The sequence below is a fragment of the Thermobia domestica genome, chromosome 13, assembly GCF_964235325.1.
Source record: "Thermobia domestica chromosome 13, izTheDome1.hap1.1, whole genome shotgun sequence".
NCBI classification, from domain to species: Eukaryota; Metazoa; Arthropoda; class Insecta; order Zygentoma; family Lepismatidae; genus Thermobia; species Thermobia domestica.
In genome coordinates, this window is record NC_137466.1 from 188,158,522 (window position 1) to 188,186,232 (window position 27,711).

At 34.8% G+C, this 27,711-nt stretch overlaps 1 protein-coding gene across 1 annotated transcript in view; it reads left to right on the forward strand.

The window, feature by feature from the left end:
* LOC145667906 (putative chitinase 10) overlaps positions 1-27,711 on the forward strand; it is a 50,451-nt gene that overhangs the window by 10,799 nt on the left and 11,941 nt on the right. Inside the window, exons 3-4 of the mRNA XM_081735333.1 lie at positions 2,220-3,229; positions 4,556-4,997. Coding sequence (XP_081591459.1) covers positions 2,220-3,229; positions 4,556-4,997 — 1,452 coding nt within the window. The remainder of the gene's footprint in view (positions 1-2,219; positions 3,230-4,555; positions 4,998-27,711) is intronic.

A 27,711-nucleotide genomic window follows, 5' to 3' on the forward strand; every position in this document is an offset into this window, starting at 1 on the left:
TAATAGAAAAGTTGTAGTAGTAGTATCATTGATAATAATTATATTGTCTATGTAAGATACTTGAAGAGAGTACTCGAAACTCGACCCGAATTCGAGTCGAGTTGAAGGAAATTTTTCGAGCCAAGTTCTCGGGTCGAGCTCAAAGATCTCTCGAGTCGAGTTTCAAAGAAAACTCGCTCGAACTCGCTCGTGCCTATCCCTACCAGTAACGCAGTATGGCATTTTAGTCAATGTTACATTATATGAAAATGTTCATATTCGGACCTAAAAGTAACGAATTAGTAACGTGTTACTTTCGAAGTAAAGTGACAGTTACTTTTTTGGGGCAAGTAAGGCGTTACATTTTAAGAGAAAGTAAAGTAACTTGTAATGCGTTACATTTTTACAAGTAACTTATCCAACACTGCAGTGGATGGATAATGAAAAGTAGCTGAGAATGGGATTGCGTCAGAACATCTGATACCAGTGAAGATGGCTCAATCATCAGTACCCAAAAATTTGTGAAATGTGGATGTAGCATAACACAATGTGCTACCCTACATTGCGTATGCAGAAGGCAAGGAATGATATATACAAATGCTTGTACTCATTGTAGAGGTGTAAGTTGCTGTAAGTTTGTGGAAGTTGACATGGATGATGATAGAGATAAAAGTGATATTATAAGCGAAGATATATATCTGCTATAACTGCTTATGACACATTCCCAAGGATGTTAATTAACTTTGAAAATTTACATTTATCAGTGTTAAACATTGCTTAGTTCACTTACAGTTCAATGTAGCACAACTTAACATAGTTGTATACACATTATTCTCGTGCATGTAATTCCTATTTTCAACATAATGCATATAGGTTAAGTTGTATAGCACATATCCATTTTAATGTAAGTAAGCTCTAACACTGTGGTAGTTAGGATGGTCGTAGGTCACAGGACGTTCTTATATAATGGTCTATTTCCTCCATCAAAATCGGTGATATAGCCCATAAATGGTATCCCATACTGGGACACCTTCCTCGGTCTAGATCTCAGTGGCTGTTGTACATCTTACACACAAACATGTAAGGTATGTAATAACGAATTTTTGTTACGCTGCTGTAGACATAGTGTTGCCATAGATGAAATATTTTCGGAAAAAATGATTTTTTGTAATTTTTAAAATTTCTTCTTCTTCTTCTTCTAGTCGGTAGGCAAAATGAGAAACAATGTTGCATCGTTTGAATCTATATTTTATAAGCTTTACAAAAATGTATTACTCATTGCACTATGTTAATTAGGAGGAACACAGGAGGCGCATAAGTGAACTTTGCGAATAGTAGTAGTGCTGGCGGCCATGTTGGAAAATTCTCCATAGCGGCCTTACCCCACCTCGGAGAGTGGTATACTTTTCGTCATCGTTTTCCTCATTTATTTTTCCATAAGAACTCGTTAACAGAAATTGTATTGTAATTTGTTTCCGGTTCAACAATAATTTGCCTAGACTAAATTCTAGATGAAAGATGTAAGGGAAAAACACAAAATATTGCCCACAGTAATGCATTTTGGCATTTGATAGTTGTTACATAAAAGTACTTTAAGTGGTGGCCCATCTGTTAGAATTAACCCTTTAACGCACCATTTTTCCGACCAGACTTATGTTTTTTTTTTTTTTTTAATTTCTAGTGGTTTCGGTGTAGGAAACTGAATTTAAAAAAAAACATTATGCAAATAATATGGGGCCTATGGGATATTTTATGGTGCTTGCATATAGAGTCTATGCAAAATCGTGCGTTAATATCTGCAAAGTCCACTAAAACCAGATAGAACCTATAAAACGCGACGAATTTCAGCGTACTTGCACTTTTGCACTCAGCACACTTCTGTCTAACACAGAAAAAATCAACAGTTCAAAACTTGTCCGCCTAAACTTGCAAAGAAAGCTCAAAGATGTCGAGATGACAACTCCGCGTGCAGCAAGTATTACATCCAGCGGGAAATTCAGAACTTCATTAGTGAAAGGGCATCAGCTGATACGTAAAGCTGCTTTTCTATGTCCGAACTAGAAACTACATGGTGCAATACCATTTCAAAGTAAACTTTGCATATATGCAAAGCTGCGCGCTAAAGGGTTAAAACAAGATTCAAAAGAAATTAAAAATTAGTTATTATTATTTTAGCAATATGAATGTCCATTGCATATGTATACCAACATCTCAGTAACTTTTTTATATTTTATTTTCAGGTGTTGCAAAGTACACAATCCAAGATGTTCCACATGAATTATGTTCACATCTTATTTATGCATTTGCTGCCTTGGATGATAACACGTTACGTTTGAAAGAGCGTGACCCTAAGCTTGACAAAGATTTAGGATTGGGTTACTACAGAAAATTCACCGCATTGAAGGCAGCTAATCCAAAACTTAAAACTTTACTATCATTACAGAGTGTGCATTACCACAGACTAGTGTCCAATGACACTTCTGTAGCACAGTTTACTTCACACGCGATTAAGTTTTTAATGTACTACAAATTTGATGGTCTTGATCTTGATTGGGAATTTCCTTCTTCTTCCGATCGGAAGCCCTTTGTTGCTTTAGTGAAAACATTGCGTAAGTATTTTGATGAATATGGGTTACTTCTGACAGCTGCATTTCCCAACGACATTCTTCCAGGATATGATGTGGAATCTTTAGGACAATACTTGGATTACTGTTTTATCATGGGGTATGATTATTATGGATCCTGGACGCCCCACCGTGCAGATCATCATGCACCCCTGTACCGAAGACCATCAGACAAGTATGACAGAAATGTTAATGCGACAATTTACAAGTACTTGAAGTATGGTGCACCTAAAGAGAAGCTGGTACTAGGGATTCCAACTTACGGGCACAGTTGGACTTTAAGTACCACATCAACAACTCCACCTGCATTGGCAAAAGGAATTGGAGGACCAGGGCCGTACTTAAATTCTCATGGTGTGATGTCTTATTTTGAGATATGTTTCTGCATCAAGGAAAGAAATTGGACAAAAGTTTCTGATTCACAACATAGAATCGGTCCATATGCATATAGTTTACCTGAATGGGTTGGGTATGATGATCCCTTGATGGCATCGATAAAGGCTCAGTATGTCAACGTACATAAATTAGCGGGAGTAATGTTTTGGGATCTTTCGTTAGATGATTTTAATAATATTTGTGTGGCTGGTAATTATCCAATTATACGTTCAGTTACAGACTTGCTTGAAGTATAGATATCTATATAGAGAATATTATACTGGTACAATAGGATACATTGTTTCGCTGCTTAAAATGTATATCAAGCAAAAATGAAATATATCCTAGAAGTTAATACAGTAATTCTAATTATTGTATTTTAATTTATTAATTGTTTGAAAATAAATATTTTAAAAATAGAATTTCGTTTTACATAACGAAACTACATTTTTTTCACGCGCTACCCTAGCCAACTGTTTTAAGCTAGTCAAAAGGAAGCGGGTGAGGTTAGATTTACATCGAAGTTGCACCACCCGAGTGTGACGTAATGTCATAGGGATCAAGGTGGAAGAATACTAGCCCTATGGGGCTTCTAACCTCCTTCGCTCGCTCAGCTACCAAAAAGTCAATCACTTTTTGTGCATTATATGCACGTACAAGGTCAAAGAGTATTATTTTTATCTTAATGATAAAAGTGTTATTAAAATTTTTTAAAAAGTCCTTGGTCTTAGTTTGAACCTACGCCAAAAGGTTTTCGTTACTAGTGCGGACACTAGCATACTTGGCCACAACGACAGAAGCATCTGCGTTGGATTTGTGCTATATGTATGCTACGTGGCGAGAAACGCTTCAACCAATCAGAACCGTGTATTTAGCTCCTATGGCTAGGATCGAGAGTGATCAAAATATATGCTATGAAACTATCGTAGACTTCCACACTAATTCTGAAACCGGAAGTAGTTTATGTGTCATTTCCGCTTACAAGAGAATGATAAGAACAGAGATGGACCCTATTCTAGAGACCTGAGTCTATATGAGAAAAAAATCATTTCTTGCTGCCTATTGACGTCCTTGATTAAAGCTTAATTAAAACCGGAATTTTTAGATTTCTACCACTTCTGGATTTAGTAAGGGAATAAAAGTTCAGGTGGAACCTATTCTTGGGACGGCAAATCTATTAAAAAGAGACTTCTTGCTTCTGGTGATTGTTATAAAGGCCTAAATCTTTTTAAAAAATAAATAAATAAATAAATAAATAAAGAATGACTAATCGAAAAGCTGTAAGTTTTTGAGCTTAGAATTCTTATTGTGACAACTAGTGTCTCTAGTGGCGGATATAGGAAACTTTTAAAACTGGATTCTAAGTCTGTTCTATGTTATTTTGACTATCAATAAGATATCTGAAATTAAGTTATACAGGGTGAGTCATAAGTCTCCATACAAAATGACTAATGTTTATTTTTCATATTCCAGGTAGTAAGTTTCCATACAAGATGACTAATGTTTATGTTTTACGTATTTTCCAGGTAGTAAGTCTTCATACAAGATGACTAATGTTTATTTTATTTTCCAAGTAGTTGAACCAAAGTGAAAGAAGCGAAAGAATGCCACTTGCGAAGGAAGAACGTATTGATATTATTATGTTAGCTGGTAGTGGTACCACGCGTCATGTAGCACGTACGTTCAATAAAACATACAGAACGCAGAAAACCCAGGACACAGTGGCCAAACTCATTCAGAAATTCAAGAGGACAAGTTCTGTGGCCGACGAACCTCGATGTGGAAGACCGAAGACGGCAACAAATGAAGTTACGTCAACGATGGTGCTGGCAGCGATGGTCAAGAGTCCGAAAAAGGGAACCCGACGCCTCTCTGCAGAAATTGGTATCAGCCAAAGCAGTGTCATGCGTATCTTGCATACTAACAAGTGGCACCCATTCAAGCTACAAATGTTGCAGAAGCTGTCAGAAGACGATCCTGATCGCAGGGATGTTAAATTTGAGGGGGACACCAAAGAAAGTGATTTAAATGGTGCTACCTAGCCCAAACTGTTTATTATTTTCGATTCCATTTTCTACTTTTCTGCTTACATTCACGGATCCCCTTAGGTATATCAAGAACTCTGTTATAACAGCCTGTCGTTAGTAAAATTAAATTAGAATAAAATATTGAACATTTTGTACTTCAAAATATTGGTAGGGACGCGTCCCCCTCGTCCCCCCCGTCAGAGACGCCCGTGTCTTAAACAAAGAATCAGTGCAGCTTACAAACAAGTAACAAGTGCAACATTGATAAATGTTCGTCGGAATTGGTTGGAGCACCTGTCATTTTGTCTCGACATGCAAGGGAAACATGTGGAACATATTTTATAACTGTAGTGTAGTATTATCATCATTTGTATGGTGACTTATGAGTCACCCTGTATATGTGAGGCATTCGACATAACTTTTCATGCCGTTGATATTCATAAAACTCACTAGGTAGTTTAATACCTTGTATTGTTTCAAATATTATAACTTAGTAGATATACATGTATTCTACTGCTTTAAGATATTTCATGAAAATTTCATTGATATTGTTTTAAAAAAAAAAACTGACCTTAAATAAATTGCGTATTTAACACTTCGGTAGTTCAATATTATAATAGTTTTGAATATGTAGTTAAATACTGCTTATAGGTAGCTTTTTGTATTCAAAAATTAATTGAAAATAATAACTATATCATCACGTACGATTTTACGTACGTATATCAAAAAGATTTTATATTCTCATTTTACCTTAGAACAAGATCTATTGACGGTCTATTAAAATTATTGGTGCTAAAGAATTGAATGTCTGTCCTGACTTGTTTTCTAAATAGAGCAGAACTTATTGGAAGTTTTGTATCCGTCTATATGTGAAATTTGGGAATTATGTAATAACTATTCGCTGATTACTCTTTTTCGGTATTTGAAAAAAATGAATGGGAGGTGGCGTCAGAGTCGGATTTAGGTTTAGTGGGGCCCTAAGCTGTTGAAGGTAATGGGGCCCTTTACGCCTCCGGATGAACGTAGGCACAATATATAGAGAAATGGATAAACTAATATTTTAGGAAGCAGGCTAGCAGAAGGGGCACCATTACTTACATCATAGTAGCCTATACGAGAGGAAGAACTGTTGCTACGTCCTACGTATATGTAAATTTTATTTTATTGATTGATTTTCTTATAGATTGGAAATGGATATCCAGTTTTCTTCAGATTTTCGGGGCGCACAAGGCAGTGGGGCCCTAAGCTATACCTTGTTTAGCTTATACGTAAATCTGGCACTGGGTGGCGTATAGTGACACTGACCAGTGACGATGCGTTTACTTGCTTTATTATTATTATTTTTTAAAAATAAACAAGTTTCGTGTAGGGTTGCCGACAGTTCGGTTTTTGACCTTGTCCAGCACCCGCTAGATCTCAAAACCGGACGTTAAATGTCCAGTAATTTTTCCTCTTATTAGTTCTATTCGCTGTTTTATTCACATTATTTGTTAATTCTGTGGAAAGTAGATTTACTTGAACCTGGTTTCTAAAATAAACCGGTGATTTACAACACCTAATTACAGCCATAGCAATTCCATTCCGCAACGTTTTTCCCTCGCAGTGATGTTATCATTTCCAAGATGGCAATGACGCCAATTTGGCCTTTTTTTTTTTTTGGCTAAATCTAGCATATTTGAAGAGCGATAAGACTTATTTTTCAAGTATATTTTGTGCATGCCATAATTATATCGCCAATTATATTTGCTTTTCTGTTTTAAATTCGATGTATTATTAATGGTAGACTAAAAAAAAAAAAAAAAAAACTACATGTGTCGACTCAACCAAAGTTGGAATAAGTAAGTTTATTAAGTTTTGAAAGCAACTAAAGTTACTGAATTTAAACTCTGAATCGCTCAAGTTTATGTGAAGTAACCCTTTCAGGTTCTTCACATTTTTTACAGAGCGATGAAGCCACAATCTTAAAAGTATACGTACTCCAGGAAATACGTGTCCGGTATTTCCATTTTCAAAACTTCTCAACCCTAGTTACATGATCAACGTTGGAACCAGAAATAGTTGATTTTGACCACTTCCGGTTTGAATAAAGAGAGGATTAATTAAGAAAGGAAATGTCTTGGGAGACTGAATCCATATCACAAAACGCTATATCTTACTATTTTCGCTCTTATGCCTGTCGAGAGTAGGGATGGCCACATTTTTTCGAAAACGAAAAACGAAAAACAAAAAAAATCGGAAAACGAAAAACGAAATTTTTTTCGAAAAAACGAAAAACGAAAAATTTTTCGAAAAAGCGAAAAACCAAAAAACGAAAAATGAAATTTCCGAAAATTGAAAAACAGATTTTTCGAAAAAGGCCATCCCTGGTCGAGAGATGGATAGATACAGTCGTTCTACCGTATGTCTTCTAATCGTTATTCGTATCAATGCGAGTAATTTGGAAGTCTAAAATAGATTATGTTCACAGGATTTTATGAAAACTTAAACCAAAGAATTTCCTCATTGATGCTATAAATAACCACAGATGTGTGACAGCGCTTTGTATGTAATTACAATGATCACAATCAAAAAGATGTAAAGTTCGAGGCGTACATTGTGGTAAGTGCATTTTTGCTACGTGAGAAAAGTAACTTTGAAGTTGGTTAATCCCTAATTACAGATGCTACATTATAAACATAGCTTTAATAACAAAGAGTATACTTTCACTTATATCCTTTTGTTACCATTAACCCACATTCAAACAAGCTGTTATCTTGTAGCTTTACAATGAACTCCCTCAATAATTTGTTTTGTACACCATATTCCTAATTTAAAATTTACAAAGAAAGTCCTTTTCTCACGAAGATGTCACTAAAGTAACCCTTGGAGCAATGATTCTTGACCTGTGGGCGGTATTCGTATTTCGAGGGAAATTTGCCTAATCTCGGGAAATTTCATAAGTAAATTTAGTAAAAAGAGTAAAGGGGATTTTTTTTCGATAAAACGTAAATATCCAGGGAAGTTCTGGCACTAAATGATTGACCAATATAAATGCTTACGTTTTTCTTTGTTCTTCACTAATAACCAATACAATAGTGTATATGTACGTTTGTGTGTGTGTGTTCAGAGTAGCATAATTTGCACTCATTGTTAACTGAGTGTTTTTGTATTTTTTGTAAAAACAACAACAACAAAAATGTGAATGAAAAAGTAAAAATAATAGAAGCAGAAAGCCAATGAACAAAACAAATGTATTTGACATTTCCTTTAATATAGCTAAATTAATCCGATCATATAACTTCTATCACAGGCATTGGACACTCAGCAAACTAGTGAAAATTTGGTAAGAAAAGGGATAATTTTGAAGAAAAGGGATAATTTTGAGTCAATCAAGGGAAATTTCATTTAAAAAAACAGGAACACTGCCTGCGGGCCAAGAAAGAGGGTGGAAACTAGTGACAGAAATAAACTATGTTCGTATATAAATACATTTTATTAGTTATAATTTTCTTCAGAATTGAAGACGGAAGTGAGGAATGAAAGAAACAACATGGTACTTCCTGTTTCAATATATGTTTCACTATTTACTTAACGAACTTTCAGATCGATTTTCCCTACAAGTACTCACAATTAACGACATAAAACAAAGAAAGCAGTTGATCAAGTGTATACTTAAAGGCACCATTCTGGAATTTGTCCGGTGGAATGGGTTTGATTTTGAATTTATTGTCCCTTTCAGCAACTAGGCATATGAGATGCGGATCTACAGCTTAACGTGGAATCCGAACCACGTGAGCTTTCGCCGGAAATCGAACCCACGCCAAAGGCACGTAAGCTAACCGTTTAGTTACAAGAGAGCTTCCGGTGGAATAGGTAATGTAGCTAGTCGGGTCTGAAGCCAGAATTTGTCGATTACGAAGCAAGAATGCTAAACATTAACTCTGGTGGTGGTTGACTTGGCGTACGTTTACCTGAATAAAGTAGAAGAAACGTGAAAAATTCTGATAAAGATACTATTTCGACATCTTTGAGCGCGATTTAGATTCGATTCTCCGGAAGATCACATATGCCTGATTCGTATTATATGTAATTGGTTGAGTGATTGATTTGGAGTTTAGCGTTCCTTTCAGCACCGAGGCTATATGAGGTGTGGGTCTACAATTTAACGTGCGATCCGTATCACATGAGCTTCCACTAGGAATCGAGGTCGAGTTGCCCGTATAAAAAGGCTCGTATGTTATTAAACTCTTCCTTAGGATCCACGTCTCGTATAGCTTCAGAGTTGAAACAGAACGTTAACGAAGAAAAATACTCCGATCCCCTTTTTTACATAATACTGGAAATAAGTATTTGAGCTCTGCTTAGGCAGGTATCGAACTTCCTAATAAATACTTTTGCAACCAACATATTGGTTACTACATCGACAAGGTTGATATCCTTAGATCTTTGACATCTCGACGAATAGTTTTCTGATTTTGGTATCCCTAAGTTCGATTCCTGTGAACCAAAAGTACCGATTTACCGATGTTGATGGCTGAATTCGACACACTTAATTAGCAGAAAGAGAACTTCGATTTAGAAAATAAACTGCGACAAGTGATTCAAGAGTGCTAATTAGAGATCACGCGGTACATTAGAGATTATGGTTTTTAACTAGCTAAAATCCTTAGTAGGCTATAGAGCACGGTAAGTTTGTTTTATGTAGTAGAGAAGCAATAGATCACCATTACTTCTTCTTACTCTAAAAAATAAGTTCTAATATAATAAATCGTGTATCTGAGTAGTGGTTCTCAGACGATGTGTCGCGATACACTGGTGTTCACGCAGCCCCCTAAGGTGTGTCCCGAAATTTTAGAAAGTAAAGATCATGAAGAATTTTTACAATAATAAGTTAAATTCCTGACAGACCATACCAGTCAACACCTCCAGCAGCAGGAATAATGCTCAGTGCTATATAGAGTCATTATAAAAACTAATAGGTTTTACTATTATAATAGATATTATTATTATTATTATTATTATTATTATTATTATTATTATTATTATTATTATTATTATTATTATTATTATTATTATTATTATAATAAAAATATCAAACAAGTGTCGCTACCAGGGGCGGATCCAGGGGAGCGATCGGGGTGATCGTTCCACCAGAAGAGGAAACTTTCTTATTTTATATATATAAATAAAACCCATCCCAAAGTTTGGAGCCCTTAAAAGTAGCAGTAAGACAACCCACCGCCCCCCCTGAGAAGTCGGTCCTTGAGTCGCCCCTGGTCGCTACGTTCTGGACGTTCAGTAAAGTGAGTCGTGAGTCAAAAAAGGCTGAGAATCACTGTACTTGAGTATGGAAGTGCCCTACACACTAAAAAAAAAAAAAAAAAAAAAAAAAAAAAAACTGCTGTTTGCAAGAAAAGAAAAATGTGTATCGTTAATTGCTACTTTGTGAAGTTTGGAATTTTTCCATTAAGTTGAGGGATATAAAATTTTGCGCATAACTTAAAGCAGTGCTATTCAACCATTTTTTTTTCTCGCGTACCCCTAGACACAGTTCGCCATCCAATTGTGTACCCCTGAAGCTGTTTAAAAGAAATTAAATCGAAATGAACTTATTTAACTTAATGTTCTGTTTATTAAAAAGGGGGACAAATATAGATCCAATAATAGGACAATCAGTGTGCCAATCAAAAGACTGTTTACAGGGGCATAAACTGCACATTCGAAAAAAAAATTAACATTCATTAAGAAATTTCAAAATTTTCTTCAACTGTGATCATTCAATAAATATTGAAAATATGCTTATTTTAGTATTACGTAACGCCAGAAACATCTTCGCTTACCTCAAGCTGTACGCGTACCCCCGGTTGAATAGCACTGATTTCAAAGTACAGATATTATCCCGACATTCAGCTACCACAACTGAAATTATAGGTAAAAATGTTTACTTGCCTGCTACTATAATTTTTACCGTTTAGTTGTCGAGACGTGAGTATCCAAAAATTATTCTTCGGAAGTTGGATACTTCGTAGAACTAATACTGATCAGTATAGCAATATTTCACTGTGATACTGAGTAATAATTATCAAATATTTAGTAATATTTAGTTATAACCAATATCCGATCCGAACTAGTGCTTGATTGTTGCCTAGACATGACACACTTGTTTATATATAAGAAATGTGAAGTAAGTAAACTCTTCTTCTAAACACACTTTAAAAAAATATGTAAGATATTAGAATTAGAATTTTAAACTGTCCATTGAAGATATATCTTCTCTATATGTAGAAACAAATTCCTTTTAACACTAGAAATTACGTTACTGTTGAAAACTGAAGAGTTGCATTTTTTAAGTCTAAAAGATGAAATTGTGTACCTCTTCATCTATTATGTTTTCCCGTACCTTTAAATTATGAGCGAGATTCCAGAAAAGAAAACTTCAATTTAAAATACATGTATAAAAAATGGGGAAGGATTTCTATAATAATTAATGATAACAATAAAAACAAACCGAATTCCTAAAATTTTATAAACAATTTTAAACTTTTTTTCTGAATCAGGATTTCTGGTATGTATATTTTTTTATTGTGTTTTTACTGCAAAAAGAGGATGTGTCATGCGATTTACCTCCTATCATGGTAAGTTCTCCTGTTGCTCCGCGAAGACTGACGTCACCGTTACGTAGTGACAACAAGGCAACATGGGAAGAAAAAACAGGAACAAAATCGCAACGAAGTGACGGGGTGACATCTTGTTTTTTGTCATTTAATAAATATCTTTCTATTTTAGCTTATTTTCAGGATCTTATGTCTGGCTCCATAATTTTTTTAAATATATATTTCTTTTCGTTTTAAAAAAAGGATAAAAAGTTAGGATTCATTTGTTAACTGGTAGGTAAGTGCGAAGGGAAAATATGAAATAATATTTCTAATGGTGGTATTCATTCACACAATGCTGTTGTAGTATTGATCCATAACGTGAGATGTGGTCTAAACGCTGTTGCCATTTTTATTTTCCTGCATCCACTGATATGAAAAAAAGAAAAAAACGTGCTTATGCATTATATTTTTTTAAAGTTGTGCATGCGTGTATATTAAAATTATGTTTTATTTTTGTAGCCTACACTATTAATTACATCAATCTAAGCAAACAGTTAAATATTTAAAATAAATATTTAACTAATTGTACTTGCAATAAGCTCCTGCATACTTTGGAAAACCATTATCAGATCTCTAACGTTTGTCTTCTTAATTTATTGATACGAACTTGCAGATAGAATTGCTTGACCCTTTTGTACTATGTGCAATATTCATATTAGATTGGAAGGGCCTGACAGAAATAGTTCCTTTAAAGAAGCCTTTAGCCCTCGAACTGGAATTAGGGACAGTGGTTACGAACCAGAGACATCTGGGTTGAGTTTCAAGCTTCTCTTAACTACGTATTTTTTGAAACCTCTGATATGATAATTGGGATACCTAATAACCTATATAAAAATCAAGAAATTATCCACTATTATGTTTCCGAAGATACACGAAAATGAATCAATAATCTGTCACTATACAAACTATCGGCAGTATGTTGTGCGAGCTACTTCGCCGCATTCATCATCAGTTTGGTTTGATTTGAGTTTAGCGTCCCTTTCAGCAGCGAGTCTATATGAAACGTGGACTTACAGCTTGACCTGGGATCTGAACCATATAAACTTCCACCTGGAATCGAACCCGTGTCTTTCGCGCTAAAGGCGTGTACGCTATCAATATAGCCACAAGAGATCTCGCGTATTTTCCTTAGTACACGTTATTTTACGCAATAAAACCTTAGACTGTATGATTGGACTGGCAACTAGACAAATCAACTAGATTACTAAACAACTGTAATCAACTAGACAACTAGATACTAGAGATCACAAGGTGAAAGGAGTCAACTCTTCTATTATTATTAGTATTTTACATTTTTGTATTTTGTACATATACTATGATATAATTTTGCTTCAAACAAACAAACAAAAAAAAAAAAAAAACATGGAAACAAGGCAAAAAAAATACATTTTTAATTTCATATACATATAAACAAAATCGTTAGAACCGTTTTCAATGAATTCGCAGACTTAAATTTCACACTAATAAAGTATCATTACTTTCGGAAGTGGAGATATTTTTTTTTAAAAAAAAGGGAAAATTTCATGAAAAACTTAAAATTTGGTCTGAATGGTATATCCACAAAGCAAGTGTACAAACGTAGGGACGGGTGAACTGACTGACCCCAACATTAAAAACTAAGTTTTTCCGCATGTAGATGCTATGAAAGACGTAATTTCGTTGAACTTTCTTATGTACTTTTTCACGATTACTATACAGTGGACCGAAGGGTAACTAAATCCTCGGTTGCGAAAAAGTTGGTTTACCTAAAAGTTTTTTCTGGCTCACTGGCGCAAATCCAGGGGGAGATGAGGGGGACATTTTCCTTCAATCTTGGAACTGGAGGGGACTGTCCTCCTTAATAATCCGATTTGAAGTGTGTTTTTTTTTTGGGGGGGGGAGAAACGTGATGATTTCTGTCCGATTGTCCCGATTGTCGCAAAGCAAAGTGAGATGAAATTGATGTCCCCCCAGAATAAGCCTCAAATTTGCCCGCCTCAAAGTGTTGAAGACAACTCTGCTTCCCTGATCCTCAACAGCATTATTTTTCAACTTCATAAATATTTTGAACATCGCATAATATACGTATATATTGGGTCGATGCTTAAGTTCGTGCGATTTTCTTTTGGGTAAGCAACAATGCGGCGTGAAGAGATTGTTTATCGTTATTCCGTTGTTTTACCGTAGTCTGGAGTTTGTGTGTTTTGAAACACAGGTTTTCTTGATTGTAAACGTATTATTGTATATATTTCAGACAAAATAATATGGAATGTCAAGTTGAGAAAAGTGATTATTTCCATCAACGATTCCATCTGCGGGAACAATTTTATCTTTTCCGCTGAACTACTGCCTGAACGTTGGCAGAAGGTCGTAGATAGTGGAGGTGAATACATCACTGAGTGATCATGAGTTAATGTGAGTGACAGTAAAATGTATGCAATATATTGTTACACTCGTAGAATATGTTAATGTTATGTCTATGTTGAATTTGTATTTGAATTAACAGAACAGCGGAATAAAAATAAAATATAAAATGTAAGAACCGCACGAACTTGTGCATCGACCCCCAATGTTGAAGAGAGATTTGCGCCGCTGCGCTGGCTTACGAACAATATTTCTTTGCATGAACGCACACATACCCAGAATTCCACGTACTCAGTTTTACTTTTGCGTGTTTGAAGTGAACAAAACCACTTTTTGTTATATTTTTGCATTTTTGTGTTTTTAGCCCTCACGGTGCCTTTTTAAAATTCAATGTTATTTATTTATCTTAAAAAGAACAATGCTATTTTATTCTATATTCTTCATCACAGAAAACACTTTAAAAATAAAGGAAAAATGAAAATAGGAACATTTATGTGGCTAATACGGATTAATTGTATCTACATTAATTTCAATGGGAAAAGTAATTTTGTTTTACTAATATTTCGGTTCGCAAACAGCGTTACGGAACGGGTTAAATCTGTTAACTCGAGAGTTCACTATTCCTTTTCTCCTATAGTAGAAAGTGAAAAGAAACTAGTAACAAACATTTAAGAGATCAAACAGTTATGTTAGGTGACGCATATTGGTGGCGTCAACTACATGCTCTAACGGTGACTTCAACTTTCACCTATTCAAGATTCGCCTAATAATCTCAGACAATGAAATTTACGGAGGTTATAACTCAAGAGAAAGTGTAGGCGAATCTATAATTCAAGATTCACCTTTGAAGATTTGCCTAATGCGAAATTATATTGGTAGTACTGACAAGAAATGGCACAAAAATCTGTAGTTAATGAGTTTATATATATATATATATATATATATATATATATATATATATATATATATATATATATATATATATATATATATATATATATATATATATATATATATATATATATATGAAAATACTGTATATTATGTCTATTTCTTGTGATTCAACCTTCTTTTGAGTTCCACAATAAGTCGATTAAGGCGATAGTACTTTAGTTTCCTTGATTTAACGACGTGTCCCATCTGGAGTTCATACATTGTCATTTCATTTTCTGCTTGCTCCTGTTTCAAAAAATCTACAAATCTGAATATACAGGGTGGCCCAAAAATAGGTATACACCCCTGCATTGATCAAGTATAACATTCTAGCTTATAGGTCTATTTATTTCGGCTATCCCAAGCTTAAGATATAAGTAAAAATGCATTAAGAACAAATAATAAAGAAACTAAGTGTACCTGAAGGAATGATAAGATATGATACAAAATGTAATGAGTTGATCAGTACGGTAGACCCTACTGTATGCCTACTTTTGGACCACCTTGTATTCGAGTGTGGATTCCCTGCTTTGTTATTTATTTTGGAGTGTCATGCTTCCGTTCGATTAGTCGTTCTGTCTCCATTGTTATCGTAGGGCTGTGTCCATTGATAAAGTAGGCTTGTGTCGCTTAAATCTTGCATCTGTTTCCTTCAAGAATATTGTTCTGATTTTTAAAACTTTTTCATAAAGAAGGCAGATTTAATCAACCAGCCAAAATGATTAAATACATGAAACACGGATGAAACCCGGAACACAGGAAACAGGGGAAACACGGATAATGTGATACTGTTTTTACATGAACTTTTCTGGTCGTGACACGGCTTTGTCTGTTCTAGAAAGGAAAAGAAAAAAAATGTTAGAAACTACTCGAGAGAGAGACAGGTTGTAAGTATATTCAAGAAATCCTGAAGAACTATAAATATACCACATTGACTTGATCCCTAGTCTTCCGTTGCAAGCGCTGCTATCGGCTGAAGGAATTCCACTCGCTTTCTCTCGTTTAGCACCAGCTGGACCCTTATTGGCTCAACGCGTGGGTGTGTGAGGGTGTGAGCTTTAGTTCGCATTTTTGCCACGGCTCAAGACATTTTGGCAGCACAATAGTAAAAGTGTGATAACATTTCCAATTACACTTTCATGCATCGCATGATGGTGACGCACTGGCTTCCTGTAAATATTTCACAATATAGGGGTCTAAGACTTATTTCACACCAATCACTCATCCCTCAGTTTTACGCATAAGAGCAAATGCGAGCAGACCACACGTATTGAAGGTGTACCATTAGGAGCAAACTTGATTTGAACAAGTTACTTCATTAATTGATTAAGGATCGAAAGAGAAAATGAAGAATGCTACCCAATTTCTTGTTTGGACATTCCAGCACTAAATTCCTTTCTGAAGTTGGTGTATTGCAAATGTAAAACTCTCATGTACTTAGTCCAACTGTTCATGTTCGAGATTAGTTTACTCAGACATGTGCATTAATTGAAACAAAAATTGGGAATCATAAAACAACCGGATGAAAGTGACATGTTGGCATTATCTTAGTGTTGAACTACCCTCGAATTATATGTTACATTTATGAATATTTTGAAGTTCCTTCTTTCTTTTTGTTTTTAGTTTTCCAGTTAATAGATACCTTTCTTGTTCTGAAAGAAGCAGAGTTTATTATATGAAACCTAAGGTACTAAAATATAAACACTCTCCTTATAATTCGTTGTTTCAATGACTTTTTTTTTTTTTTTTTACTTTTTTCATCTGAAGCAGCGGTGGATCTGATTCAACCCAAGGGCGCCGATTTCTCTGTAAATTTGGGGGGAGGGGCCCATTCAGATGCAGAAGGTATATATATGAAGATTTTAAGACAAATTGCACTCAAATTATACCAAATACTGTATATTCATAAATACAATAGGGGCCCACATGAGCTTTGGGGGAACCGGGCCCCCTGGCCCCCCAGGATCGGCGCCCTTGATTCAACCTAACCGTATCGTTTGTTCCATCCCAACAGTGCTCATGCCAGGAATGGGTTAATTTTTGTGTCTTTTATGTACTATAAATTATTTCTATCGTTTATAAAAAACTGAATTTTGCTTAAATAACTTTTTTCTCTACGGGCTATTTTGCTAATTAAATTTTCAAAACCTTTAGTACAATTCCCCAAGGAAATCAGAAAAATACGCTTGAAAGAAGTACAGGTACAAGACACAAGCCTACTCTTATAATTGTAACTTTATGTACCTGACCTACAGAAATGAATTAAATATCAAACAAAGGAAATTTTATTCACAAAATATTTTGTTCTGAGTCCAAGATCGTAAAATCAAGGAAAATATGATTATTCTATAGACGGTGGCGCCAAATTGGATATGGCAGCCATATTGGGTGAGGGATGTTCGGGGACTTCCTTTTAAGAAATTACGATACTTGACGAAAGGAAACTCTCCTGCAAGTTCAATTAAGCTGCTAATTTTTGCTGGGCTTGTCAAATTTCCCCCCTTACATACTGGACTATTTAATAAAGCACGAAAATAATTTCGACAGGAAATGCTAACTATTAATGAGAGGAATTAGTTTTTGAGACGAAGTTTTTGAAAAAAAAAAAATCAGTTTTCACCTAACAAGAAAAGTGATTCTTTGTCATCGCTATGATTGACGTTTACACAGCTAGAAAGTATTAGGCGAATCTTGAATAGGAGAAACTTGAAGCCCCGGCTGTGACCAGTTTATGTTCTATATCAGGGTTTCTTAACCTGGGGTATCGCGAAGATGAGCGGAAGAGATAAATATGATTAGATTCCATATTTTTATACATACTGTTAAGAACAACAAAAAATAGCTCTACTAAACATTTTCAACAAGTGCAGAGTTGTTTAAAAATGAATTTAAATAAAAGAAGTACGTACGATATGAAATTAATGAGAACTGCGTATTGAAATACCAGAAAAATACAAGTGCAACAAAACCTGCATAATAGAAATATAATTAAAATTGAAAGCTAATGATATCTGAGCATGATGTGATTTCACTAGTGCAGCAATGTCCGGCTCAATCTTCATGACGCAAGTCATTTTCAACTGATAAGCGATTTCTTGTCTTTGTTTTAATGCTTATCATGAAAGAAAAACAAGTTGCTTTTAACAGATTTTGGTTATAACTGAATACATACACAACAATGTATCAAATTCATAACAATACGAGGTAACTCAAAGTGGCGGCTTCTCGAAAATTAAAATACTCAATAACTTTTTCAACAATTGTCCAACTTTTTTTTTAACCAAAATTAGAAATCACTTAACTTTTTTTTATCATATGACTAAAACTTAAGAGAGTTATGAAGTTTTAAAATTTTCAAACTGCCTCCATTTAGAAGCAGTATGACGGATTGGATTCGATATTTGTAATATGAATGAACTGACCAAATTTGGTTCTAATCCGGGCCGTGGTGGCTCAGTGGTAGAGCATTCACCTCTAGTGCTTGGGGTCCCGGGTTCGATCCCAGCCCCGCTGAATGAACTTTGTGGTGGGCAAACACCGTGTGTGTGGGTTTTCTCGGGGTTCTCCCACTTTCTTCATTCCACCATTTCATTCATCACTCATCATCATTGTCTCCTTTAGTCTAACCGGCATAACCGTGGGACGTAAAACTTAAAGATTTAATTTAATTTCATTTTTTTTTTTTTTTGGTTTTAATCCATTCGCTTTTCGGGAAGTTACTATATCTACTAAATATACAAGAAATGAATTCTACTATTATAGAAATAGATGGATATCATGAGATCTCCGCAATAGGTGTATTAAAAATCCCGCACAACCTTATTACAAACCAGAAATTATAAGAAAGTCGCTGGCAAGAGGATGTGATAAAATGGGGGTCGGGATAGGAATTTGGTTGGGAGCCACTGTTTTACATGAACTGAGCGGTGTGTGGTTGAAAAAAAAAATGATAACCCACAACAACAAAATTGTTGCATAAGAGGAAGTTTGAAGTTATAAATCGTATTTTTTTAAACCACCTGGTTGAATTTTCCTTTTTAATTGATCTTTATTCAAGGACTCTATACTCTTAAATTGTTAATGCTTCAATATTTTTTAAAGCGCATATGTTTTTATTTTTTACATCAAGTTTCTCGACCACTCCATAAATTATCAACTACCGCAATGCGACAATCAATCTTAATCCAGTAAATTTAAACTTTGTAAGAGTAATAAACATACATAACAGTTGGAGTTGGCTAATATACACTCATATCCAAAATAATTGTCGCATATCTATAACTGTCCTCTTGTAAGAATATAATGTAATAATGATTTTGCATTGTACTTTTCATACTGATACTATGTGTATAATCGGGAAATATATATTTCTGGTAAATTTCATAGGAAAAGAATTATAAATACGAAAATTAGAATGAGTAAAACAAAATGTTGCTAAATAAACATGGAAGTTTTATTTTCGTTTTGTTGTTCTTATTTACTGCTTTTGTGACGTGAAATTTGCCACATACGTTGTCACATACAAAATTTGCCACATAGGAATATAGTATGTCTATAAATATGTTGTAGGAATATAGTTTGATAACGAATTCGCCCGGTATTTCTTACAATGTTAGTATGTGTATAATCGGCAAAAACGTGTGTGGTAAATTTCATGTCAAAGAGTAGTAAATAAGAACAATAAAACTTTCTTGTCCATTTAGCAACATTCTGTTTTACTCATTCTAATTTTCGTATTTATAATTCTTTTCCCATGAAATTAAACCACAAATATACATTTCCCGATCATACACATAGTATCAGTATTAAAAGTACCCTGCAAAATCATTAACAAATTATATTCTTACAAGAAGACAGTTATAGATATGCGACAATCATTTTGGACATGAGTGTACGTTTCTGTCACTTATTTATGTATAAGTATGGAAACACTGTCAGATCTTCTATATAGGGGGGTTATTCCTTCCTAATAAGTTCGTTAAGTGTAATGGGAATTACCAAAATCGGAACTGGCATTTCACCTAAAATGGCGGATATGATTATTATCTGTGATTAACAACTGATAAAGGGTTAGACAAAATGGAATTAGGCAAAGTGGGAAGACACGTTTTTTGAAAACACCTGTATTCTTATTTATAGTTGGAATTAAATCGATCAAATGTGGAATTCCTTCAGCCAATTGAGATAGTTCTTTGAGTCAAAGATTACAATTTTCTACATACAGTTCACAGAATTGTCCCGAATAAAACAAGGTAAATGCCCAAGATTTTTTGAACAAAACTGTACCTTTCAGTGTTGAATTATACGACTATGTGTTTATATATTCTTTCAAAGTTTGTTTATGTGTTTCAACTTATCGTATTTTGAAAAGATGCTTTCAGTATGATAACTGTTTCGATATTTCTAATGACTAAAAATAAATCCTTTTAGATATTTCAAACATCAAAACTATGTGTATATGCAGTATTAGGAATATTTATATGTAAAGCAAATAAACTATATGCAGGAAATCTGTTTTTAAAAAGTTTGTAAGTTTGACGTCACTTATTCTAAGAATGCAAATTAGAACCACACTTCGCAACAGCAGGAAAACTAATTATTACCTATTACTTGCTGTGTAAACAATTTACACAGGCCCACTGTATTCTTCCGCCTTGGCTCGGACTGTTCATTACAAATCAAGGTAAACGAATAACTCTTTCACGACTTCCAATATGGTGGCAATTAATATATGATTTGATATTAACAGTTACTCAAATGGAATTATATATAATCGATTGTGTAATTGTACTTTTGAGTCGTGTGAAGATAAAATACTAAATCAGCAGAAGAAAACGGTTAGCGTTCTCTGCTAGCAATGGAAAATTTAGGTTTTGAATTCCTCTACCAGTTATCATGACTGCAGTTTTTTCAAGATGCCCTTTAGTCCTACCAGACAAACAACGGAATGGTACTTGTAATATTACATAGTTCTAGATCGACTTCCAAAAACTCCATCATTCTTTGTTAATGATACCAATATAAAATCAGACTTAATAAATGAGAAAAGTTAAAAAAAAATTAAGAATTGAATTATGGTATTGAATATTGTCATCGATGGTATACAATGGGACCTCAATAACTCGAATGTGAAGGAAATACATAAAAATTCGAGTTATCGAATTTTTCGAGTAATCAAGTTTCGATTGTCAAGGTGGTCACAATAAAAATTCGAGTTATCGAGTTTTTCGAGTAATCAAGTTTCGAGTTGTCAAGGTGGCCACAACAAAAATTCGAAATATCGAGGTTCCGCGTTCCTCATGAGAAGTAACTACATAACCTCTATAACACGAAGTTTTATTCGTTCAACTTCTATAATTGGAAGTTGTGAAAGGTCCTTAAATTATATAAGATAACCAGTAAAAATGAAATACTAGACATGAGTAAAACATAGTCACAGTACACATTACCAAAAGCGACAGGACTAGCAACAATGACAATGACATAAAAGCATAGAGCTATAGCTTCGAACTATCGAGGTCACATCAAGAGAAATTTCAATTATAAAGGAAAACTTCGATTTGTAGACCTTCGCAGATATGAAAGTTCAAGATACCGAGGTTTTTAAATATGTTTATTAAACCTTTAAAATTCGACTTATCAAGGAATTTGAGTTATCGATGTTCAACTATATTTTGTATTACCTATCTGTGAAAAATTCGAGTTATCAAGGAAGTTGTGCTATCGATATTCAACTGTATTTTGTATTACCTATCTGTGGAAAAATCTGTCTTATCAAGGAAGTTGAGTTATCGATGTTGAACTGTATTTTGTATTACCTATCTATGAAAAAATTCGAGTTATCAAGGAAGTTGTGCTATCGATATTCAACTGTATTTTGTATTACTTATCTGTGGAAAAATTCGAGTTATCAAGGAAGTTGTTATCGATGTTCAACTGTATTTTGTATTACCTATCTGTGAAAAAATTCGAGTTATCAAGGAAGTTAAATTATCGATGTTCAACTGTATTTTGTATTACCTATCTGTGAAAAAATTCGAGTTATCAAGGAAGTTGTGTTATCGATATTCAACTGTATTTTGTATTACCTACCTGTGAAAAAATTCGAGTTATCAAGGAAGTTGTGTTATCGATGTTCAACCGTATTTTGTGTTACCTATCTATGAAAAAATTCGAGTTATCAAGGAAGTTGAGTTATCGATGTTCAACTATATTTTGTATTACCTATCTGACCAGCTCGTGCATTTGTTTATGCCGTGTGTTTATATGATGTAATCGTTGAAAAAAATTGTCGGGGGTGTTTTCCTGCACTGTTTTACCGGGTGGTCAGGACGTACGATCACTGAAAGTCAATACACACAGTCCATTTCTTGGTTTGTTGTGTTATAATATTGTTAAAGTGATTATTGTGATTTGAAGTGAAGCATGGAAACAAAAACTTAAAATCAATAAATGTTGACCCTTTGTACAAAAGAAAAGAACAAAATGAACTGTATTCAGTGGCGTATTTAGGGGGGTGGCTTCCGGGCTTAAGCCCTCCCCCCCCCCGAAATCTTACTTAGTATAGTAATGTAAATGAAATATCTAGCAGAATTTTCACATTTCCAGGCAAAGCCCCTCCGAAAGTTAGCAAAGCCACTGACTGTATTGAATTTATTAAAATAGCAGACACAGCTGCCTGTGCGGTAGACAGAAATGTGAGAACTGTTATTAAAATTGGTATATTTTATTTCAACTGTACTATTCAAAATATATGCATAAATCCATGCTGCACATCAGTGGCGTAGGGAAGGGGCCGATACACTTAAGCCTATCCTTTCTCAGCATAATGTTATAAAACATTGGTTCTGTTAGTATGCAATACAGGTCTATTCTATTTGAAATTCCCGATAATACCACTTTTCTTAATTTATCACAAGTATTGTTCAATCATGTTAAAAACAAAACTTACTTCCCAGAAGCTCCCTTTGACCCTATATAACATTTTAACAAATTGGTTATGTACTGAATTCTCTTTTGGGTGGAACGGCAATTTCTTGTCAGCATAAGCATAAAAATGTATCGTGTGAAGGTGTGAATAAGAACACCGAAAGAGAAACAGGTTGCTTCTTTTTTTTAACGTTTTAAACTACTTCTTTTTTTTAAATATTTACCTGCTTAGCGGAATTGTTAGCGCAAATGACTAGTCGTACTCTCAATTGGACAACTAACAACTGATGACCTATCATCCTGAAGGGCCGTGGTAGCTCATAGTAGAGCGCTATCTCTGGCGTGTCGGCCCTTGGCTTGATACCAGCTCGCATCAAGTGGGCCTTGTGGTGGACAACTTCCATTGCATGGCTTTTTTCGTATTCTCCCATTTCCTCTCACTTTCTTCATTCCACCATTTCGTTCTTTACCATCACCTTCCTTAGTCTGCATGCATAATGAGTCAATTTTTTCATATTATGAGAGAATTGAGAAACTATCGATATGTGGATTTTAAGAAGTAGCGAACTCTCAAGTTCAGAAAGTCAGAAGTAATGACACGTGATACCTAATGCACTGATGACCATACGTCTTTACATGGAACGGGCTACATTTGACTAGCCATACCTTTTAATGGATTTAGCGTAGCGAGTTGTTTATTTTTTTTATGGGTCAATCCATCTGAAGTGGTCCAAAAATGGTGAAAATGGTTGCTCGACCATTTCAGAAAATTATAAAAATTTGAGTGTGACGAACCGTGTGTATGCGAAGGTCAATAACGTCATTTACGTTTTCGTATGTACAAGTGTTCCTAAATGGCGACCATCTTTGTTGTCGGTGGAGTGCCAATTTTTGCGTTTGTAACCGTTTACGAAAACTACAGTTGCTCAGGACGTACGAATCAGACGAACACCAAACAAAAACGAATGTTTACAGGAGAGACCGAGAAACACGGATAATATAAACTTTTGTGTCTAAATAAATATGTAGGGTTGCAAACCAATACATGAAATCACCAGAAAAACTACAGAAAATTACACTTTTCAAGGGGCTGTATTTTAGAATGGCATAAAGTGAGGGGTTCATAAGTTTTGTGCTGAATATTTTTGCACGTATAGAGTCTGTGGAAATATCCTCGGCTATGATACTATTGGCACCGTAGATTTATGGGGTCCGAAAGTTGAAGTTTGTGATTTTGATGCCATTTTTGGGGCGTTATATCTCAGGAGGGCAAAATGCTAGAAATTGCTGCTTACGCCACAACGTAGTTCTGTATGTGAATAAACTATTGCTAAAAAATCATGACTGATATTACATGTATAAAAAAAAAGTGAGGAAATGGTAAAGATGATAAGAAAGCACGTGCGTGACGATGGTCGTAGACCGGAAAAATTTAAATGTTTGGATATGTTTCATGCTAGATCTCAAAACTATGCATGATGCAGCAATTAGGCCCGCTTTTGTTTGTGTTCAGTTGTGCAGAAGCTTGCGAGTGGCGTTTGTTTCATCTTTCTAGCTTCATGATCAATGACACGTCTATATGGTAAGGAGGTTAGCTCCCCCTTGCTCCCACGACGCACATCGTCGAACTGAACCGCGGTATTAAGGCACTTCATGTATCAGCAAAGTGACATTGAAATCCAATCCCAGTTACGGAAGTTAATATGTTCAAAAGGTTGTGGTATATCTATCCTAACTATATATAAAGCTACATGAACTGACATAAAATAAATGGGTGCTTCCGGTTGACATGGAAAGTTGAAATTTAACATGTTTGTAGCTTTCAAGTACTAACCCACAGGAAAATTGCCAAAAGTTAATATTTTTAATTTTTAAGGGGTCTGAAGGGGGTATGAAGAAATTCTCTATGTTATTTAAATGAGAACTTTTTTGGATTTATAATCTAATATTTTAGATACTTAGAATTGGAATGAGAAAACTTGAAATTCGATATGCTTGTACGTTTAGCGTTACTTAAGTAAATCACCAAAATAAAAAGTTCAAACGTAGAGAAGTTTTATGAGGAACTGAAAAGTCTTCCCAATGTTATTTATATGGGACATCTTCTACTCCCCGAAATGTTTAGGCACTTCCGGCAGGATTAGAATGATGAAATTTCGCATAATTGTAGACTTCCGGAACTAATCAACAGAAAAATTGCCAAAAGTTAATATTTTTAGTTTTCAAGGTATCTATTCGCGGGATGAAGAAATTCCCATGTTATTTAAATAGGTGTTTTCTTGTGACACAAAATCTTATCTTCTAGATAGTTGAAATATGAGAAGAATCTTGAAATTTGGTAGAATTGTAGGTTTTAGAGGTTCGAGCCGTAGGCCGAACAAACGCGGGGGTCTAGGGGCGGAGTCCCCAGCTAACCAAGGACTAGTCTGTCCTATATAACGCAACAAGCTTTTGCACAACTGAACACAAACAAAAAGCGGGCCTAATTGCTGCACCATGCATAGTTTTTGAGATCTAGCATGAAACATATCCAAACATTTAATTTTTCCGGGCTACGACCATCGTCACGCACGTGCTTTCTTCGCGTTTTTACCATGTCCTCACTTTTTTTCCATGTAATATCAATCAGTCATGATTTTTTGCACTAGTTTATTCACATATAGAATTACTTTGTGGCATAAGCGCCAATTTTTTTGCACTTTGCCGTCCTGAGATATATTACGCCCCAAAAATGGCATCAAAATCACAAACTTCGATTTTCGCACCCCCATAAATCTACGGTGCCAGTAGTATTATAGCTGTGGATATTTCTGCAGACTCTTTACAAGCAATAGTATTCAGCATAAAACATATGAAGCCCCCACTTTATGCAATTCCAAAATACAGCCCTTTAAAAGTGTAATTTCCTGTAGTTTTTCTGGTGATTTCATTTATTGGTTTGCAACCCTGTATATTTATTTAGACACAAAAGTTTATATTCTCCATGTTCCTCAGTCTCTCCTGTAAACATTCGTTTTTGTTTGGTGATCGTCTGATTAGTACGTCCTGAGCAACTGTAATTTTCGTAAGCTCACCGAGTAAATAATATAGAAAGAAGTGGGGAGATTGTGTTAAGAATAAAATGGTGCAGTGTGGTGTCACAGCGGATATGACACAAGATAGAAAAAGGACAGCAATCCGAAAAGCAGGCCCTAGCTAAGTGAGAAAACGGTTTAGAAGAAGAAGAAAAACTTCGTAGAAACATAATCTAAACAGCAAAAAGATCATTAGAAATTGGGACAGACAATTGGATGTGAGAGGAGTTTGCACAGACACGTGAGCATGCGGGAATGGAACATTTAGAGACATGTGACAACATCCAGGTGTTTGAGTGAGAGCTGCAGGCATGTTTAGTAAGCTGTTTCGGGCCAGTATTATATTGTGACCTCCCTATACACACATATAGGGGAGACAGGGGTAATGGACGTCACCTAAGAAAAATCTTATTTGAAACGGAAACATTTTTTTTATAAAATGGAGTGCCAACTATTGCATATTATAATAGGAACATCCTTTTGTCTTGTATACATGTAAGGTGCGATACAGAATTACTAGAAGGTAGCTTCACCAAAAGAAACATGACAACTACATTGGTCCCCATTTCCCTTGAAATGATTAGAATCATCAATAGTCCCACATGAATAACATAATGAACAAAGATGAAACAAATATCAAGTGTCAGCTTCTTTTGAACTATAGAGATCATCATTCATGTAGAGTCTAATATATTAAAATGAAAAAAAAAATGAAATGAAATATTGAGTTTAACGTCCCACGTTTATGCCTGTTAGGCTAAGGGAGACGATGATTAAAGCAAGTGAATAATGATGGAAGAATTGGTGGAACGAAAAGGGGGAGGAAATGGGAGTACCCAAGAAAACTCACCAGCTCGAGTCCATCAGAAACTTACTTGGTCGGGGATCGACCAGGAGACCCACGCGCTTTACCACCGAGCCACTGTACCTCATATATTAAAACGAAGGTTATTGAAACAAATGAAATCGTTCGTCCTAATTTTAAATCTTAAAAATGTATTCATTTGTAAACGTAAAGAAATAGATTCTTCGATGCGACTTCTCAAACAGTGACTTCCAAAAAATTGTGTAGTTTGTGCGTAAATAAAGAATCAATAAGAATCATAACATTTAATAGAAAGTAACTGAAGCACAGTATCGAAAATTACAACTGAAAATACAAAACACATAATTAAGAAGGTGCTACACATAATTAAGAAGAAACCATAAAATTGTTGCAGTGTTAAAAAAAAAAAAAAAAAAACTACCTTCAATAACTTCCCTCTATTGCTTGAGAAAATACCATTATTAGTTACATATTTACTGCTATACTGTTATAGCCAGTATAGATACTGTTATAGCCAAAGAGTGTCAATTACCAGTAACGAATCAGTATACGTAATTTCTGAGAAACTCAAGTAATTTACATTCCCCAGTGATCCAAATATCCCCTGTATTCCCTATATTCTTCAGATTACTTCACTACTTGGAAACCACAGAAAGATACAGAAAAAGAAGTGAGCTCATACTGAGACAAAAAATTAAATAAATAGGATGTTAATAAGTAAAGAGAACAGATCAGAGACTCATTTTTCCTTGTAAGGATTCTGTAAAGACGTGTTTGAATTACTTGGCTTGACCACTCTAGTTGAAAATGAGCGTTTAGCACATGATTTATGTTGATTTCGGTTCATAAACACGAACAAAGCAACGTCACCTTGAAAATGACATCGAACTGCAGTGGTCGAGTGGTAAAAGAGGGTGTTACGTCAAAAGTGTAAATTATTCCTATTATAAACACACGTAACACGAC